The 20294-nt window shown below is 29.1% G+C and overlaps 2 protein-coding genes across 13 annotated transcripts; both read right to left on the reverse strand.

Moving 5' to 3' along the window:
* Positions 1–672: 672 nt before the first annotated feature.
* On the reverse strand, positions 673–8726 carry LOC115709142 (uncharacterized). Of its 10 annotated transcripts, XM_061111935.1 has the most exons (6): positions 8582–8683; positions 7221–7276; positions 7056–7127; positions 6880–6959; positions 1922–2125; positions 673–1427 (listed from the first exon to the last, which is right to left on the reverse strand). In XM_061111935.1, exons 5-6 carry the CDS (start codon positions 2072–2074, stop codon positions 789–791), a joined length of 792 nt encoding a protein of 263 aa, XP_060967918.1. In that variant the 5' UTR covers positions 2075–2125; positions 6880–6959; positions 7056–7127; positions 7221–7276; positions 8582–8683; the 3' UTR covers positions 673–788. The 10 variants fall into 10 exon arrangements, with proteins under 10 accessions (XP_060967918.1, XP_060967912.1, XP_060967914.1 ...); XM_061111929.1 differs by lacking the exon at positions 7221–7276 and having other exon boundaries at positions 8582–8719; XM_061111931.1 differs by lacking the exons at positions 7056–7127; positions 7221–7276 and adding an exon at positions 4160–4413 and having other exon boundaries at positions 8582–8712.
* A 6300-nt stretch (positions 8727–15026) lies between these two features.
* LOC115713666 (uncharacterized) lies at positions 15027–20294 on the reverse strand. 3 transcript variants are annotated; one of them, XM_061111942.1, is made up of 10 exons: positions 19614–20294; positions 17457–17620; positions 17108–17381; positions 16917–17001; positions 16666–16790; positions 16354–16571; positions 16084–16241; positions 15711–15993; positions 15555–15593; positions 15027–15456 (listed from the first exon to the last, which is right to left on the reverse strand). In XM_061111942.1, the coding sequence occupies exons 5-10, from the start codon at positions 16754–16756 to the stop codon at positions 15346–15348; spliced, it is 900 nt and encodes a 299-aa protein (XP_060967925.1). In that variant the 5' UTR covers positions 16757–16790; positions 16917–17001; positions 17108–17381; positions 17457–17620; positions 19614–20294; the 3' UTR covers positions 15027–15345. The 3 variants fall into 3 exon arrangements, with proteins under 3 accessions (XP_060967925.1, XP_060967924.1, XP_060967926.1); XM_061111941.1 differs by having other exon boundaries at positions 19546–20294; XM_061111943.1 differs by lacking the exon at positions 15555–15593 and having other exon boundaries at positions 19546–20290.

The raw sequence follows: 20294 nt of genomic DNA on the forward strand, positions 1-20294 counted from the left end.
TGAGCTGGCAGAGGAGTGGTGAGCGTATTGAATGAGAGAATCCCAATACTAATTTTGTAATCATTACCTCATTTTTCCTTGTAATAAACTTTTCTGCTAGGCCTTGTATTCTGTGCCCTTTCTCTGTCACGTGTAATGCCTATATTGGTTTTTCATTTTATCGCTTGTATTCACTTTTTGCTATATAATGAAATGTAATAACACTCATGACTCTACGAACTGAGTTTTCCATTAACACCTTTTCTTTACAATCTTCACTTACTTCAGATATCTTCACCTTTAAAGTTGAGAAATACATCAAAATTCCTCATAGTACAATTTTCAAAGCTCAAAAGGCCCCTCTCTTTTCTTTTCCCGTGTGAGGAAGAGGACCACAGAATATACAGATATATTTCAATACAACAACTTGACTCGTTCTTGTGTATTTTTAAGAAAGCCAAATGGAGAAATTACCAAACTAACCATTTCAAACACTAAATTTTATAAAATTACCTCACTAAATTTACTCTATGAGACTATAATGATCGCACACTGTAAATCTATAGTCGTTTTGCGACCATAATGGTCGTTTATAATCGCATAATATAATTTTGGTCATTTCTGTGATCATAAAAAATTATTTTACTAATAAAAAATTTTATAAAAAATTATGAATTTCTACTATTAATAATATTATTTATAAATTTTTATAATATTAAAAATATAAAAGCTTTGATTACTAATGTTTATACACAAGATTAATAAAATTCTTACAACTTATTCAGTAGAAATAAAAAGCACAAGACTAATTAAGACCTAACCTTTCCAGCTAGCATAAAAGCTTTGTAGGTAACATCCCTGACCGAAGTAAGAGGTCCATCCCAAGCATTCTCAAAGCCTTTAACCACCTCTGGGGATAACAAATCCAGACCCTGGCTCTTAGCCACATTGACAGGAGAGAAAGACCTGAACAGCTTCAAAATTCCATTCAAAGAAAGTTGTTTATGTATCTCCAAGGGCAGTGGATTCCCCTCAGAACCTAACCCAACACTCTCAAATGGAAACGGCAACGTTTTGTAACCCTCATGCACGTAGTCTCTGACTTCCTTGGGCCAAAACGGCAGCAATGAGTCGTGAAATTTTTTGAAGAGGGAGTCGAATTCGGGGCTCACAGCCATGTCAAAGTAGCACCAAACAGCAAGCACTCCTCCTGGCTTGCGCAAAACCCGAGAAACAATAGAATAGAAGTGTGAAAGGTCGAACCAATGAACTGCTGTTGCAACGGTTATTAGATCCACAGAGTTTTCTCCCCCAATCAACGACACTAATTCGTTGTCATTCATGGTTTGAGGAGTGTGGAGGTATCGGACTCGAGGATGGGGAGTAGCTCGCTCTAGCTGGGCCATGTTTACATCCGTTGCAATCACTTGCTTGTAGTGCTCAGACACCTGGTCATTGAAACTTCGTTACTATACATACATAAAAATTGAGGCTATTAAAGATGATTTAGTCTAACTTCGTTAATAAAATTACACGTCATAAAAATTGAAGTTGTTAAAGACGATTTTAGTGATCTGAAAACGAGATCAACAGTGTGATATAAAAATCATGGCCAAATGAGAACAATGTGAAAGGAAAAAAAATAGGAAAAAAAGGGATGGAGGCACTTCTGATCTTAGTGATCTAGAGTTAGATTTCATGTCATAGGAGTTTTTAAATTAATCAGCTGAAATCAATGACCATTATCCTTATAAGAAACTAAAACTAACCACTTTAAATGGATGTGATAAAATCCTTTTAAAAAATGGATATGATCCTTTTAGAGGTGTAGTTTCTATAGGAAACAGTCAAAAAAACAAAGAGCTTCGACCTATATATATTTCATAAACAAAATGAATAAATCACGAGAAAGAAATAGATGATGAAGAAAAGAAAAACTAACCCCAATAGCAGCTTGGCCATTGCCCGTGCCAACGTCCCAAGCCAAGTTGTGGTGAGGAGTGAGAGCTGCCAGCTTTGAATACCATTCAAGTGGGTATGTTGGCCGAGCTTCCATGTACGTATCAGGTTCATACAACCCAACAGTCCCCACCATTATTTAAACTTTCCTGCTTCTTTGCGCTTATTTGTATTTTTAGGTGTGATTCTGAAATAAAAGTTTGGATTTAGTGTCAAAACTATTTTATTTAATCTTAACAAATGTTATGTGATATTAAGTTTTGAATTACCTATAAATTTAGTTAAATAAAAATTAGAACTATTACATTGATTAAATTCACAAGTTTTTGTTCTATCACACCATCTTTCATTATCTAAACTTGCATGTATTCCTTTTTTGGAATCATCATGAAAGAGACCATTAAACAAAAAGCTTCGGGCCATAATGCATGATCCTCAACATCTAATTTCTTTTTTTATACTTTTTTGTTAAAGGTAAACGAAAAATATCCATTAATAGGTAAATCGAAGAAAGTCCAAAAATCTTAATAGCATCTTCAACTAAAAGCCCACTAAACTGCCAGCAATAAAGCATCAAAAGATTGCAAAAAATGCCTAAGTTTCCAATCTGATTAAACAACTGCCAACTCTACCCGATCAATGACTATGAGTCAGAGATCTTCCAATAAAAATTGAGTAATAACAACTCTATAATTCAATCTAGAATAAAAGGAAATAACAAGACGACCAACTATGTTTCTATCAATTCCACAACAGGATTGAATAGCAAAGCCCAGGGATCCCAAATCGGATCGGCAAGGATGGGAATGAACATTCCCCTTTTTGAGCCAATTCTTGGTTCTTGGCATTCATATAAGCTGACCTTCCATAATGACAATCATAGTTTTACAGTCATAACTATTAACCCTCTCCCATACAAATAAACAAACAAGTATCACTACAACAAACTAAATGTCAAAAACAATATATACCATGTTGTAAAGCAATGAAATTAATTCTTCAGGCACAAATCAATTCTATTTATATGTATCTATATTAGAAGCAATGTTCCTAGAAAAAATGAGATACCTATTTAGAGATCAACAACAATTTCATGTCCCTAATGCAAATCAAATCTAAAAATGTTCAAACAACACATTTTCATACATGTGTAACATGCTGGAGCATAAAAATACTCTTTAAATTGTGTAACATTTTAATTACACAAATTAGCTTGACTGACAAGAGCTATGTGCTTGCAGAGGGGGAAAGGAGATTAACTATGAAACTCCCTTTTCGGGCTAAGGAAAAAAAATGAAAAATAAGCTTTAAAACAATTACAGATGCAAAAGGACTGTAGGGATAGCTATATATAAATATATATATTATGTGGTGAACAGTAAGTCAATACGTCCAAAGCAAGAGGCTATATATAGATATATATATATATATGTATATATATATGAGATGAAAGAGGAGCAATACCAATGAACAGAATCACCACAAAGCATATCCTTTCATACATTTATCATTACTTTTATTATATACTTCGTTTTTAATTTATACAGATACATGTAGATTGAAGTCCTTAATTTGACTGCCAACCAAACCTAGATGTCATTTTGTCAAGTGTCAACTGTCAAAGCATTCAACAAACTATTCACATGGTGATTCACCCAATTGTGATTTATCACACTCCCATGCAAACATTGCAGTAAAGTTCTATTTAATTTATTAATATTTTATTTGAAGAAAAGATTTCATTAAACTCATAAGATTAAAGAATACACACATTGGAATAGCATCAAGCCCAGATACAGAGGAAATCCCTGGCCACTATACTAGTGTCCTGTAAAGTAAATGCCAACTTAGCTAAACAGTGGGCTATAGTATGACATTCCTATAGCAGTGGACCAAAGAACAGAAGCAAAGTCTTTGGCCAAATATCATCTCAAAGGAAGATAGGCCCAAAAATACCATGCTATTGGTATGGCTTTCCTATATGATCATGAAACAATTAATAACAGATAAAGATAATTAATATCTTTTCGCACACGGTAAAAACAAAGTGTTTAAGAGATGAATGAATTGTAATCGTCTTAAAATCTTTAAAATAAAAGAGAGCTTCCATTGCCACCCCCAACAACGACATACACAAATCAAAAAGTAGATTTTACATGAGAAAAAATAAATAAATCTACAACAGAATCAAACTTCAAACCCAAAAGGCCAAAAGTGATACCGTAAATGGTTGATGGCAGAGGAGAGGGAGATCTGGAAGTGGAGTCACCCAGGAAGTTAGGAGGGGCAGTGGGTCGCCGTTGACGGGGGCAGAAAAGCTCTTGCACGAATTAGGGCGCACAAAATTGAAAACATACAACCATGCCAACCCAACCCAACCCAACCCAAATTTTTGTAGTAATGGGTTATGTTATGTCATGACTGCTTGAGCTGTTACCATTTAAGATGAGTTGAGCTGACTCTAACTCCATAACCCTATCCAACTGTTCTAAATTAAATTTAAGACAGCTTTTATATATAAGATATATTTTACATTTTAATATCTCTCCAATCAACAACACAACATTGTTCAGGCAACTTATTTGTCACTGTGAGTTGCTAAAATAATTACAATTCGCCTAGAAACACCATAAATTAGATTTTATTTGGAGAGAAGTTTCTCAATGTCACCAAACACTTCATGATCAACATCAAGATATAGAATTATCCCAAACTTAAACACACTACTGAAATAAAATATATGCAGGAACAAATACCATACACAAGGGATTCACATGAAAGAAACAGAAAATAAAAATTATTGAACCAAAATCAGAAAATTATGAAAGTTTCACTGGCCCTGGCCCTTAAGTTTCAAATCCAAAGAATGAGGACAAAATCTCGGAAACATCAAGATTAGAACAAAATATCTTATGATTATAAACATAAATTCGTATTGTAACGTTTTAAATGGTAATAATATACTCAATTTCTAAATCTTACAACTAAACATCATAAAACCTAACTACTATTAAAAAGAAGAAAAAAAAAAGAAAAGAGAATTGGATAAAAGCTAAATCATATCCCTGTAGAATGCCCAAGTAGAACTCTATACAAATCAGATATAATAACTTGAGAATACTCAAACAAACAAACACATTTTCCATCGACTCTTTGTATTTAATCCTCATTAGAAGCCTCAACAAAACCGTAATTACATACAGTACCTGTTGTGAGTGCAGTAATTGTTTATCCGGCGGCCAATGATTGAAAAGGAATTCCTAATCTACGATCTCCGATCTCCGGTCCCCGATGAGTTGTGAACGAGGTTGATAATTTATCTAGGGTAGAGCTGATGAGTTAGGGCGAGAAAGGGGCGATAGAAAGGCGAGATTGAGTAACGGAGAGAGAGCCAAGGAGTTGTGCTACGACTTTGGAAGGATGTGCTTATCAATAATCAATAAAATAAAATAAAGAAAAAAAGACTCTTTGGAAGGATGAAGAGAATTATGTCTGAAACACACCTTCGGTTTTGTAACTGGGCCTCGTATGGACTAACTCAATTAAATACGAGGGGAACCTATTTTCATGGTTTTTAAGTTATAAGTTTGTAAAAATATGTCTTTCTTTTTCAAAAGAGTTATGTTATTTTATAGCAAAATTTAAAAAGAAATTATAAAATATGAGAAAAATAGTATAAAGTAATTGGTTACCCATCTAGTTACCTTACCTTAAGGTTACTTTATTTGGTTTTCTTATATTTTTCAACTTTTTCTTAAATTTTTCTCATAAAATAATTATTTTGAAAAAAAAAGCTATATTTTTACAGAAATGGTATAAAAAAAAATATTTGCATAGTCAGATTTTATTAAATTCCATATACATGTGTATTTTAGAATTTATATATAGAAGGTAACTATCTAGAACCTCTTCTTGTTAGTTCTTTTTTCTAATTACACTGAATTAGTAGGGCCATACACGCAAACTCCAGCACTACACCATGACCCATATGTAGTAGTGTTGGCCACGATTAACAAGATATTTGAGATGAAAGGGCACTCTACCCCAGCTCACCTCAGCTAGGCCCTTGTTTATTTATTTAGTTTTAATTAATTGTTTACATACAGCCATAGCTACAAGCACTAGGTCACTAGAGAATTATTAAAGTTCCTCATTTAAGTACGTGTAGCCAATTGTCAAGGCTTCCAAGTTCTACACAGCTCGGTGCATATTTGACTAAAAGAAGTTGAAAAAATGAAAAGAAAAAGAGATGTTGCTTAAAGTTCAATAATTAGCAGGACAGAGCTCAATAAAGATCCAAAATTTATTGATCAGACTTAACAACCACAACCACTGAAAGAAATTTTGGGACTTTATATAACATTCAAATTTCAAACAGTGATCAGACTTAACATTTTCAATCATTAACAGCACCAAAGGATTCATCACTCTTTACCAACATCATTGTTCAAAGTTTCACATATATCTGGAACAATTTAGACTCCATAAACCCATTTAAGAAGCACACCCTTCATCATTATTGGCATCATAATAGAGCCAAAATTTCACCAAAATTGGAGCAATACACACATCATAAAACTGAACCTACCCATCATAATTAAATCCAACATTCAAAACTCAAAAACCACTTGATTATTAATGTGAGACCAAAACAGAAAAATCAAGAAAGTTTACACAAGAGTTGGAAAGAGAGTGAGAAGGAAACCTCAAAATACAAAGATAGAATGCATATCAGATACAAAAATTGATTCTTCTCCATGTTTAGTGATGGATAACACGAACGTGGAAATCACTAGAAATTAAAACGGAAAATCCGAACTATCTTCACCCAACTAAAACAATGATTTCATACACCAAAAAAAAAAACGAGGAAAAGAGATAATGAAACTAACCAGAAGAGAGAGAGAGAGAGAGAGAGAGAGAGAGAGAGAGAGAAGAAACCTGTGATGCCAAGAGGAGGAAGATGAAGCAGGTGCCGAGAACCCAGCAAGGTGCCTGAAGTGGATACTTCAATCTTCTGCCTGTAATAGCAAAAAAAATATTTCTCTCTAAGAAACAACTTTCATTGTCATTCTCTTCTCATTGGAAGGATGAAGAGAATTATGTCTGAAACACACCTTCGGGCGAGAAAGGGGCGATAGAAAGGCGAGATTGAGTAACGGAGAGAGAGCCAAGGAGTTGTGCTACGACTTTGGAAGGATGTGCTTATCAATAATCAATAAAATAAAATAAAGAAAAAAAGACTCTTTGGAAGGATGAAGAGAATTATGTCTGAAACACACCTTTGGTTTTGTAACTGGGCCTCGTATGGGCTAACTCAATTAAATACGAGGGGAACCTATTTTCATGGTTTTTAAGTTATAAGTTTGTAAAAATATGTATTTCTTTTTCAAAAGAGTTATGTTATTTTATAGCAAAATTTAAAAAGAAATTATAAAATATGAGAAAAATATTATAAAGTAATTGGTTATAAATATACAAGTAGAGTCTCTTATTCAATACCTCTAATGTTTCAGAACCAGAAAACTATATGTGAATCGCCAAGTAGGTATGAAGAGCTCAAATCTAAGACCTTGAGAGCACATACTGATAGACTTTTCTTAGATTAGAAAGAATTCATACACAAATATTGAAATCCCAACCGAATGCTTTTATTAATCACCAAAGAATTACACGAAATAGCTCTTCGATAGGCTTTCTCTCCTATTCTAACATTTCAAGAGGTGTAGATATCTCTCCCAAGAGATTTCTCTCAATTCTAAACTCTTTTAACATGACTGAAACCAAGTTCTAATTAGCTATATATATATATAGAGAGAGAGAGAATAAAGCTTGCTACATCAGCAACAACTACTAACCAAAACAAAGACTAAAAACTGAATCACTTGCTGTAATAAAACTTGAGAATTGCTAAAAGGCATCACTGGTGCCTAGCACCCTCCGAGGTGTCATACCGCTATTGATGTAATTAAATATCAGGTCTCATCTAACTTAAAAAAATAGCTTTTAGAGAATATCGCTAACCAATCGTGGAGTGCCACCTACAAAAGGTGTCGGGCACCACTGGTTCCCAATAACAATGCTCTAAAACTTAAGCTTGACCTTATGGCTGTCCTTTTGGTAGACGCATCAGACCAGGGGCTCATCACATACCTAACCATTTGAGGCTTACAGCTACCTTTTTGAGTCCTCTTAAATAAAATTTATACAGCATCATTCTAATACTAAAGAAAAAAGATCATAATTTTCTCAACTTCCAAACCATTACAAGAACAGAGAAATGAGATTAAGAAAGACCCTTTTTTCCATATCCTTCTTTAGCAGAAACCATTAAAGCAATAAAAAGGTCAGACATACATAAACCCAAATGGGACCAAATACTAAACAGGATCACAACATTGCTACTAATTCAAATCAATCAAAAAAAGAGGGACAATTAGGGGTTTGAGATAAAGAGACCAAAACCATTGATAATCTAATGTAAACATTCATAATTTTTAAGATAACAAGATTCAAAATTTTCCATTTCTTCATAGATATCTCAAACATACATAGATTCAGAAAGTTGTAGTTAACGAAAATTACTGCATATGAAATTTAATAAATGCCATGATGAAAAAGATGAAGAACAGCAAAAACCCACCGTGAAAGATTAGAGCTTTGGGGTTTGTGGAGATTGATGGCGGTGAAGCTGGACACGAGGAGTACAAGGAAGGAAGAAGAAAGAAGAATAGGAGAAATAGAAAAATAAAAGACCGACCTTTGTTATTTCACAAACCACAAAATTAGAGTTATTTCAAGAAATGGCTACTCATAAAGTTTTTTCTGACAATTTAACCCCTCTTTTTATATTATTTTGAGTAATTTGTGGCATAAATGCCTAAATTTTACTCTTGGTTGAAAATAAATATCGAAGTTTAATTTTTGACGGTAACAATACTTAAATTATATTTTTAAAATTTTTGTAAGCACATGATCGTTAAGTGTCAAGTCAACCACCACGTGGCATCCTAAATACGTTCACCTCATTAAATTTTTACTTTTTAATTAAAAATGAATTTAAATATATCAATAAGAAAATAGCACGTCAATAATAGCGTGATACTTAATGGATAGGTACTTGCGGAAGTTCTAAAAATATAACTTAAGTATTATTACCGTTAAAAATTAAACTTGGATATTTATTTGTAACCCATAGTTAAACTTAAGTATTTACGATGCAAATTTATCTTATTTTTTGAAAGGCAAAAATTCACTTATGGTTAAAAAGCAAAAAAAAATATTTCTCTCTAAGAAACAACTTTCATTGTCATTCTCTTCTCATTTTTCATTTTCGGATCTGAGAATGAAGGAATAACAAAAAAAAGTCTGAGAAATAAGGAGAGAGAGAGAGAGAGAGAGAGAGAGAGAGAGAGAGAGGCGAGATCTATAGAGAGAGAGGAATATAGAACCAAATAAATATACAGTGAGGAAGAGATTTACCTTTGAAGCCATGGAAATGAAGCTCTCCTCTGATGAAGGTGATTGTAACGAGAGAGAGAGAGAGAGAGAGAGAGAGAGAGAGAGAGAGAGAGAGAGCCAAGATAAAAGTGTTTTTAAAAATTTTTAAAATCATATAAAAACTGTTTTTAAAATTCAATATAATTTGTTTCTTAATTTTAAAAATAAAAAGTAAAACTAAGTTACCGAACACAATTTTTATTGGTGTTTTCAAAATTTCAATTTTAAAAACAAAAAACCATTTTTAAAATGGTTACCAAAGATACCCTAATTTGTCGTCATTGTTGGAGGTTACAAAGAAGGTTTTGAATCTTCTAAAAAATAAACTTTCTTTTCTCTTGAGTATTTCCCCATGATGGAGAATGAGATAAGCACTACCTTTTTGTATAAACACAATTCATCGTATTTATACATTATTTACATGACATTCTAATACTATGATATTTATAACATAATTAATTACTTAATTTTGTATTAGGCTTTACAATGCTTAATAAGTATTCACAATTGAAAGACAATTAGATTGTATGGAATTTTGTATTAGATGTTTGATAATATGAAAAGTGGATCATTTATGAATATTAATGTTATATGAGTATCAAATATATATTGTTAATAGAGTTGGATTCACAATAGTGTTTACTTTTAGGATAGTTTGGATTCAACAGTGTGGTGCTTAGGTTATGGTCTAAATCAACATTAGTGTCATAATGTCATAGGTAGGGATGCACATAGGAGCCGGGAGTTTCAAGGAATGCTTCACTTGCTCCATCCTTGACCTCCGCCTAATCCCGGTAAAGGGAGGGCAGGAAAGTGATGGGCACTCGTAGTTCAAATAATAACCAGCACACACACAACAAAGTAACAGTAGGCACAGTAGTGAAATTCACAGTAGGAGCTATTATTGAATATCAAAACAGAGGAAATAAGCTTCCACACAAGGTAGAGAGCTATGGCAGCTCTCACCTGATGCAGAAGAGGTAGTTTTCTCTTACAAATTGCATAACTGAAAATCACAATCCTTTCCCATACAAAAGGTAGCTCACTACTAAAGACAATTACCAAAATACCCCCTCCTAAGCCAATTTACCTTGCTTACCCCTTCTAGCATAAGTAAACTTAATAGGAGGCCTCACATTCGTATCATTACCCCCCCCCCAAAATCCCGAACCTTGTCCCCAAGGTTAAAATCTGGAAACTGGGCTGCAATGGTGTCAAACTTCTCCCAAGTAGCTTCGAAAAGAGGCAAATCTTTCCAACGAATCAACACTTCGATAGGAGCTCCCGTAGGTGTAGGCCGTTGACGCACATTCAAAAGTTCCGCAGGTTCGACCAACAACTCCAAATCAGCAGTCAATGTAGGAGGTATGGTAGGGGACGAGTGAGCTGAACCAACCGCCGCACGGAGTTGGGACACATGGAAGACGGGGTGAACCGCTGATGATGTGGGAAGGTCCAAATGATAAGCGACGACACCAATCCGTTTCAGAACAGTGAAGGGCCCATAGAAACGAGCAGCCAGCTTCTCATTCTTGCAGAGGGCTAAGGACTTCTGCCGATAAGGACGTAGCTTAAGGAAGACTCGATCGCCAACTGCAAACTCAACATGTCGACGAGAAGAATCAGATGCTGCCTTCATCTTGTGTTGAGCACGCAACAAGTGCATTTTGAGATCATCCAAAAACCCATCTCGTTCTTCCAAATACTGCTCGAGTGCCAAGACAGAAGTGGATCCCTCAGAATACCGAATTAATGCTGGTGGGTCACGCCCATATAACACCTTGAATGGAGTACAACCCAAGGAGGAGTGGAAAGTAGTATTGTACCAGTACTCTGCCCAAGACAACCACGTTGTTGCTCTATATCTTATTATATTTATACTTAGAAATTTGCTATATATACATTATAAATAAAAGAATAAGCTTAATACTTGTTGGAAGAGGTTTCAATAGTTACAATTTTATTGTAACTATCGTGGTTATATTTTTTTAAGTCATTGGATTACTATTAGATGGTTGTGATTAATTTGGAAATTAAATAAAAATAATTAATAAATAACTTGTAACCTGAAAGTAACCTAATAATTTATTTCCTTATAAAACTTTAATTAAGATTAATTATATTTTAAAATTAAATTAATTATTATTATTAATTATTTTTTTGCAATTTATTACTATATAAGGATCTTTTAGCAATTTATTTTTTTACACTTAAATTATTTAAAATTTTATAGCAAATTTTTTAATAATTTAAAATTATATACATATAATTTCATAATTTAAATTTTATTATACTTGTAATCTTAATTTTAAATTATTACACTTAATTATTTAATTTTTTTTATTTAAATATTTATTAAGTAAAAAGTGAAATAAATTGAAGAATTTTTTAGAAAAAAATGGCTACACTTGTTATCGATTGACTAGCTTGAGGCTTCATACTTAGTTCATCTAATTGTAACAAAATAATTAAAAATCATTTAAAAATAATTAATTATTTAAAAATTTATTATAAGAAGAGAATTTTAATTTGTGTAAAAAGAAATTTAATTTTATTGTAAATATTATAATTAAATGGTTTAATTGTTAAAATAATTAGAGTAAAGATTTAAATAAATAAAAAATTATTTATAAATATTAATTGCTAAAAGAGATCTTGTTAAATATTTAATTAATTATTTTAAGAAAATAGTTAATTATAATTAATTAATTCTAAAAAAGGAATGTTTACATATTAGTAACTTGCTATTTATCATATTCATATAATTTTTAAACACTTATCACATTATTTGACTATTTCTTTTATAGAGATAATGTTAATATTAATGACTATCAATGATATTAAAAAAAAAATTGAAGTGAGTCCATCAAAATTATTATTTAGAATTTTTCATAAATGACCAACTTCATTGTATAATATTAAATTATTAAAATCATCATGCTTTAGAGAACAAATTAATTGTAAGTGGAATATTTAAAATATACTTACATATATATGAGAGAGGTATCTCACCGCATGGCTAAAATAAGATTTTGTCACCAGCTATGAATTGTTGACTCCTTGTCCAACCAATGCTACTTCACCAACCATATGAGTACCTCTTTCACTATCTCATCAGGCTCAACTTTTCCTTTCATCAGTTATATAAATACACAACAGGTAATACCAAGAATGTAGGGAAGATTTTTCCAGACCACTCGATTCAAAGTGCTTCCATTTTTACCAAAATCTCATTGTTTTTGGGAGTAGTCACTGGAACCTCAACATGTTGAAACCAAAATCCAGTACCATATCACAATTACAATCTATATCTTTACCAAAAAGAAAAAAAAATTATATATAGCTAGATTGTTTATTAATTAGATGAAGGAGAAAAAAAAAGCATATACCTTTGTTATTGATAACTACGTTGGGATTCTTGTGCCCTTGACTCAATGGTTTTTTCCGCATAAATTGTTTCGTTAGTTTCTGTAGTTCATAGGCAAGAGGAGAAGAAAAAAGAATACGAAAGTTGAAAGGTTAGGGTTTTCTCATTATTTTGTTTTGTTAATATCTTCTCCAAGTAATTATTGATTTCTTTTTTCAGATTACTTGTTGATTTCTCTAAAATCAATTTGAAGAGTCATTCGTTATCTTTCCTCCATTAATGATTTGAATGTGTATTTTATTGTATGAGCTATAATTGTATTTTTTTTTTTTTTGTGTATTCAATTACAATTTATTATATTGCTAAGTAATTGAAAAGTGCATATATATATATATATAAATTAATATCAGTTACAAACATATATAACTCATTAAATTTTTAATTATTAGATATTAAATAATCTTTATTAGTATTTATCTCAAAAGTTTATAGTCTCTTCAGCAAGTTTTTTAAAAAAGAGTAATAAATTTTTACTGAAAAATTTATTTATATTTATTAATTATTTTTTTAAAAAAAAGTTAGAAAGTTGTGATTGAATATAAAAGTTATATAATTGTAACCGAAATATTTTGTCATTATTATTTTTAGTTATAAAGAGCATTTATATTTGAAAAGTGTGGGAAAAAAAACTATAAAGTGTACAATGTCATATAATAAGTAATCAAATTTTTTTAATAGAATCAATGTTTTATTATATATTTCCGTTTTTATAATTTATTAGTCAAATGTAATTTATATGCTTTTATTATTCACAATTATTAATCTGTATGTTGTTTTCACATTTTGTTTTTAATTCGTATTTTATTCACTCTATATTATCCAAACTAAAGCCATAATAAACTCTAATTGTTTCATGAAACGTATATATAATTTTTTTAACGTGACAAATTAATAGAGTCTATATAACTATGTGGTGTTATAATTTAATTATTCTAAATTATAAAAAAAGTTAAATATTTTAGTTGATTATTTATTTTTTTAATTAATTTATTTATTAAAGTTCTATTATGTTTGTTATTATAATAAACAAATCATAATAAAAATAATTTTGAAACGTAATTATTATTTGGAACTTAAAACCATAGTTTTGAAAAAAAAAATACAAACAATTATAACAATGTACATTACTTGTTACAAAAAACTGAAAAATTAAGAGCACACAGATTAAAAAAGAGTAATAAATTTTTACTGAAAAATTTATTTATATTTATTAATTATTTAAAAAAAAAAGTTAGAAAGTTGTGATTGAATATAAAAGTTATATAATTGTAACCGAAATATTTTGTCATTATTATTTTTAGTTATAAAGAGCATTTATATTTAAAAAGTGTGGGAAAAAAAACTATAAAGGGTACAATGTCATATAATAGGTAATCAATTTTTTTTAATGGAATCAATGTTTTATTATATATTTTCGTTTTTATAATTTATTAGTCAAATGTAATTTATATGCTTTTATTAGTCACAATTATTTCTCTTAATGTTGTTTTCACATTTTGTTTTTTATTTGTATTTTATTCACTCTAAATTATCCAAACTAAAGCCATTTTTTCAACGTGACAAATTAATAGAGTCTATATAACTATGGTGTTATAATTTAATTATTCTAAATTATAAAAAAAAGTTAAACATTTTAGTTGATTATTTATTTTTTTAATTAATTTATTTGTTAAAGTTCTATTATGTTTGTTATTATAACAAACAGATCATAATAAAAATAATATTGAAACGTAATTATTATTTGGAATTTAAAACCATAGTTTTGAAAAAAATACCAACAATTTTGAATGAAGCTTATTATTAAGTTAATAACCTTAAATTTTGTTTTTATTTTTATATAGGATGTAAGTATATTTGTATAATTATCATTGTTTCTTTTATAGGGAATGAGATAAAAGAAACCCAAAAAATATATAACATAAATATTAAGACAATAAATTAAAAGATTAAAAAAGAAATAAGGACAATAAATTTGGCACGTAGAATGTTTTGTACATTCTTTTTTTCCTTATATATATTTTTATTTTTATTGATTTTCATATTGATCTTGATTATTATTATTGAAATAATCAATTTTATTTTTGCTTTATATTTCCCAATGGTTTTTAGTTTTATTGTTTCAAATTTCACAATAATAAAACTTGTATTTAAAATAATAACATATCTCAATCAAGACATTGATAAAATAGAAAAATTACTGTTACACAGTCAATAAATAATTTAAACACTAAATACTGAGAAATCCATATAGTCTAGAGGTTTAACAACCATATTAACAATAGATGGAAATAAATAGTCAAAAAGCCCAATATTCAACCATGAAACACATAAACGAAAATGGCATACACACCCAACCACCACACAAACAGTTTTTTGAACTAAAAACTTAGACTAAAACCAACTTAAAAGAAACAAAATCTTTCCAACCACACAAATGAAAGATAGCCAAAAGGCCAAAACCATCACTAAATACACGTGTACTAATTTTTTGCATCATCATCGACTTCCTCTTCATCATCAACAATTTGAAATTTTCTCTTTCTACATTCACCAGCGACAGTCATATCTTCAACTTCCAAATCTTCCAAATCCTGTAATATGTTAATAATAAAGAGAAAATTATTATTTGAACTAATCTCCCTAACTCTTTTAACAATAAATATAATATAGAAAGTGTGAAAAGAATTACTCTATCAGAATTATTTTCGTTCCTGTCAATATTTATTTCCTACAAAAATAATGGACAATTTATTTTCTTAAATTACATATATATATATATATAACATGTAATGTATTGAGTTAATATTTTCTTGATTCGAAATTAGAACTTGCATTGAAATATTACCTCTCTCTTTTTGGATTCATGAGCTTGTTCTAATATATCATCTGGCACAAAAATTTTAGATACAGTAAAGTTCTCATATCCATCTTTTAAATTAAAATGATTCAATCTTAATTTATAAACAAAATCCTTTCCACAAAGAGCTTGAATTACTGCTGGAACTTCATCGTTATTTGTAGGTAAAATCTTCTTTACTGATGTATCAAGTAGTTTCTCAGCCACAAGATTGAATAAGACAAAAGTTGTCTCTGCACTTTTATCTCTGACTTTTATATGAATTTTGTACCTATATTAGAGAACAAAAATAGATTAAATATGTTACAATAACATGATATTTTTATTTTTAAAGAAAAAACCAGAAAACTATTTGCCTTACATCAAAAGAGGATAGTCACATATTTTGTCACAACGATCACAGGTATGAACACCATTTTTGAGTACAAGCTTTTTCAAACATGTTTTGCAGGACATATAATACCAACCAAAAGTGGTATCAATTCCAAAAATCTTTGCCTTTATAGTAACTTTGTATTCCTACAATCAATTTTTTATTTTAATATTTTTAATTTAATTTACATAATGTAGCTCTAATGAGAAATAATACAACAATAATAGTAAAGAGAAAAAGAAAATGAAGAAAAGTCACCTGCATTCCATCATCCCAGTCAGCCTCTAATAGTTCTTTAATGTTCATTCGGTTGACGAACATCTCTTCCTCAAGAGAAACTTTATTCACATTAGAGCTTTCAATATATTGCACCCCATTGACAACGGTTGAAAATCGTTCAATTAAAGATGCTACATAATCTATTTCTAGATTTATGTATAATTTTGTAGCACTTGTTGAAGAAAAACTGATTTCACCTATTTATGTTAATTGTGAAACCATCTAAATTATATTAAAAAGACATAGTAAACAAAATAGCATTGTAATATTAAGATCAACATTTATAATCACCTTGAAATTTTTTTATTGTGGTAGAAGTTACTATCACAATAATAGGACCCTCATCTTTTTTATACATATTTGTATCAAACATCTCTGCCATCTTACCTCATAGTGTAATTTTTGATGTGATTGAGCTGTAAAATAGAAAGGTAAAATTGCATTAACATAGTTGAACCCAAGATAAAATATAAATATTATTTCTATAAGTAATGTATTGTAGCAACAAAAAATTGATATAGTTGCGGTTCAATTAAACTTACTAATCTGTTATGATTTTCAAGTCTCTTTTTTTCCAACCTGCGCCAACAATCTCAATGTCTCCCACACCACATAAACATATAATATCTAATATTTTGAGAAAAAAAAAGTAATAATATTAAGATGTTAGAATTTGAAAATTGAAAACTTTCAATTATATATCACATTTGAACACTAAATTTTATATAAATACCCGAGAGAATTGTATTGTTATTGATACGTGAATCAATCAAATTATGAGATACGAATTGAAATCCGTTTGTTGGAATCTTGATGCTTCCTTCTTCTAATTTCATGATTGAAGTTGTTTTTTGAAAAATAATCTTGTAGGCATGTAAAACCGGCCTATACTCGCCTGTACTTTCAACCACCTTGAAATTCTTTACAGTATAGAGAGAACCCTCACTCAAAAGATGCTTAAACTTTGAAACAAATAATTTTCGAATTGTTGTATGCATAATATTTTCCTGTAACGAATAAACTTATTACGTTAATTATAAAATAAATTAAATAAATAATTAGAGAAATAAATTTGTACATACCTTCTCATCAATGAAAATCATGTCCAGACTAATTAATTCATCATCCTTTTTAGTGTTAGTAGACTCCCACATCCTACAAAGTCTAATCCTTATGATCCAACTTTCATTGTCATTCTTCAAGTCTTCAAGAAAAGAATACTCCATGGTATAAACTTCAAAGAATGCTTAAGAGATAACACAATATAAGAAGAAAATGTTGAGCGAAAATAATGAAACAAAACATTCTTTAAATATACAAACTCATCTAGTGGCATTAAATTGCTAATTATGAAATTAAATTGGATGACTATTAGAATTCTCCTAGAGAAAAAAAAAACTGATAAACACACATTAAATTAAATAAATGATAAAGTTTACATTTAATTTCAAAATAAAATAGTCCATTTGATTATGGTTGAAGCTGACAAAATAAAACTTTAACTCTATTTCTCCCATGTCTATTTCTCCTAACTGCACTTTTACTCTATTAATGATTTGAATGTGTATTTTATTGTATGAGCTATAATTGTATTTTTTTTAATTTTGTGTATTCAATTACAATTTATTATATTGCTAAGTAATTGAAAAGTGCATATATATATATATAAATTAATATCAGTTGCAAACATATATAACTCATTAAACTTTTAATTATTAGATATTAAATAATCTTTATTAGTATTTATCTCAAAAGTTTATAGTCTCTTCAGCAAGTTTTTTGCTTCTAACGATTTTCATTTATTCATGAATGTTATTAAAGTATATCAATGTTGATGTAGATTAATAGAGAAAAATAATTGAAAACATGACACAAAATTTAAGTAAATCTGAAAAATTAAGAGCACACAGATTAAAAAAGAGTAATAAATTTTTACTAGAAAATTTATTTATATTTATTAATTATTTAAGAAAAAAATTAAAGTTAGAAAATTGTAATTGAATATAAAAGTTAGATAATTGTAACCGAAACATTTTGGTCATTATTATTTTTAGTTATAAAGAGCATTTATATTTAAAAAGTGTGGGAAAAAAAACTATAAAGGGTACAATGTCATTTAATAGGTAATCAATTTTTTTTAATGGAATCAATGTTTTATTATATATTTCCGTTTTTATAATTTATTAGTCAAATGTAATTTATATGCTTTTATTAGTCACAATTATTTCTCTTAATGTTGTTTTCACATTTTGTTTTTTATTTGTATTTTATTCACTCTATATTATCCAAACTAAAGCCATTTTTTCAACGTGACAAATTATAATTATTCTAAATTATAAAAAAAGTTAAACATTTTAGTTGATTATTTTTTTTAATTAATTTATTTATTAAAGTTCTATTATGTTTGTTATTATAACAAACAGATCTTAATAAAAATAATATTGAAACGTAATTATTATTTGGAACTTAAAACCATAGTTTTTAAAAAAATACAAATGTATAATTATCATTGTTTCTTTTTTTTTTTTTTCACACTTGTCTCCCATGTTTATTTTAAAATTAGTAAAAAAGTGAATTGTTATTTGTTTATTAACAGAAAAAAGAATACACATTAAAGTTTAAAACTATACGTTTTTGAAATTTGATTAAGTAAAAAAAACAGTAAAATTTATTTTCCCAGTTCGAGTGAAAAGTGAGAAAATCCACTGTAGTGTTGGGTTGGAGATGTTTTTGGTAAAGAATTATAGATTATACCAAATCTTTTTTTTATTAATTTTTAATATATAAATAATAATATATTAGAGATTTATATGGATTATAAAAATCATACTAATATTAGTGAATCATATTTGGGAATAGAAATTTATCTAAATTATCAATTTTGTGGAAGATACCAAACTGAAGAAGATGAAGAGGGGGGAAGAAGCAGAGACAATATTACGAAGTAAAATATACATTAGTCTTGTCATCTTCTCACTCCCACACTCTCTTTCTATTCAATTTTGGCAATTGTCATCCATCCATGTATCAGATTAGAAATTATCAAATCCAAAAACAAAAAATCTATGATTTATGTTGCATGCTCCAAATCTAAAACTTGCTATTGAAAATAAATCATCAGAGAAAATAAGAATAAATGAAAAAATTAAAAGAAGAGAGATTAGTTTATACATGTTGATGATGATGATGATTGATGATTTGAAAATAGCAAAAAACTCATTCAACCAAAATACACACACCACAGAAATCTCGCCTGAAGGATGTAATTTTGCCAAGAACAATTTCGTCCAAGCGTAGCAGAAGAGGCCATGAAAAATAGTGGTTTTTTTTTTTTTAAATTGAATGGAAAGGGATAAAACTCTAAAAGAAAATAATGGAAAAGAGAGGCCATGAAAAATGGTGTTTTTTTTTTTTTAAAATTGAATGGAAAGGGATAAAACTCTAGAAGAAAATAATGGAAAAGAGAATAGGGTCATTACTCTAAAATAAATTTGCAAAAAACATTTAAGATCATTAAGATCAATTAATGAGTTTAAACAAATAAATTAGAAAAAATAAGAATAAATCAAAAAATTAGGAAATGAGAGATTAGAAAAGGATCATAATGAGGCTGCCACATCATCTCTTAAAAAGATTCCTTTATATATATATTGATATTTAAATTTTATTTTTAATATTTTAAACTATTAAAATTTTTATTAAAAAATAGTATAAAAGAGTCTTATTAATTCTATGAAGACTTCGATGTAAAATGTTGTTTTTCTATTTTTCTCATTTTGCTCTGCTCCACCATTCTTGTTAGGGGTGCAGATGGTTTAGGTTGGGTTGGATTGACTATATTAAAGGTATTTTAATGAGTCAATTCAATTATTGCCTTTTAGAAAAATTATAAATCATTCAATTTATTTTTATTATTGTAC

This window comes from Cannabis sativa, chromosome 3, assembly GCF_029168945.1.
Source record: "Cannabis sativa cultivar Pink pepper isolate KNU-18-1 chromosome 3, ASM2916894v1, whole genome shotgun sequence".
Taxonomy (NCBI): domain Eukaryota; kingdom Viridiplantae; phylum Streptophyta; class Magnoliopsida; order Rosales; family Cannabaceae; genus Cannabis; species Cannabis sativa.

Excerpts from the sequence above, each read along its gene's own strand:
- LOC115709142 (XM_061111937.1), bottom strand. The coding sequence starts at position 2,074 with ATGGTGGGGACTGTTGGGTTGTATGAACCTGATACGTACATGGAAGCT. Across the intron at positions 1,428-1,921 it reads ATGGCCAAGCTGCTATTGGG|GTGTCTGAGCACTACAAGCA; the intron begins GTTAGTTTTTCT and ends TTCAATGACCAG.
- LOC115713666 (XM_061111942.1), bottom strand. The coding sequence starts at position 16,756 with ATGGCAGAGATGTTTGATACAAATATGTATAAAAAAGATGAGGGTCCT. Across the intron at positions 15,594-15,710 it reads ATGAATCCAAAAAGAGAGAG|GAAATAAATATTGACAGGAA; the intron begins GTAATATTTCAA and ends TTATTTTTGTAG. Across the intron at positions 15,457-15,554 it reads ACGAAAATAATTCTGATAGA|GATTTGGAAGATTTGGAAGT; the intron begins GTAATTCTTTTC and ends AACATATTACAG.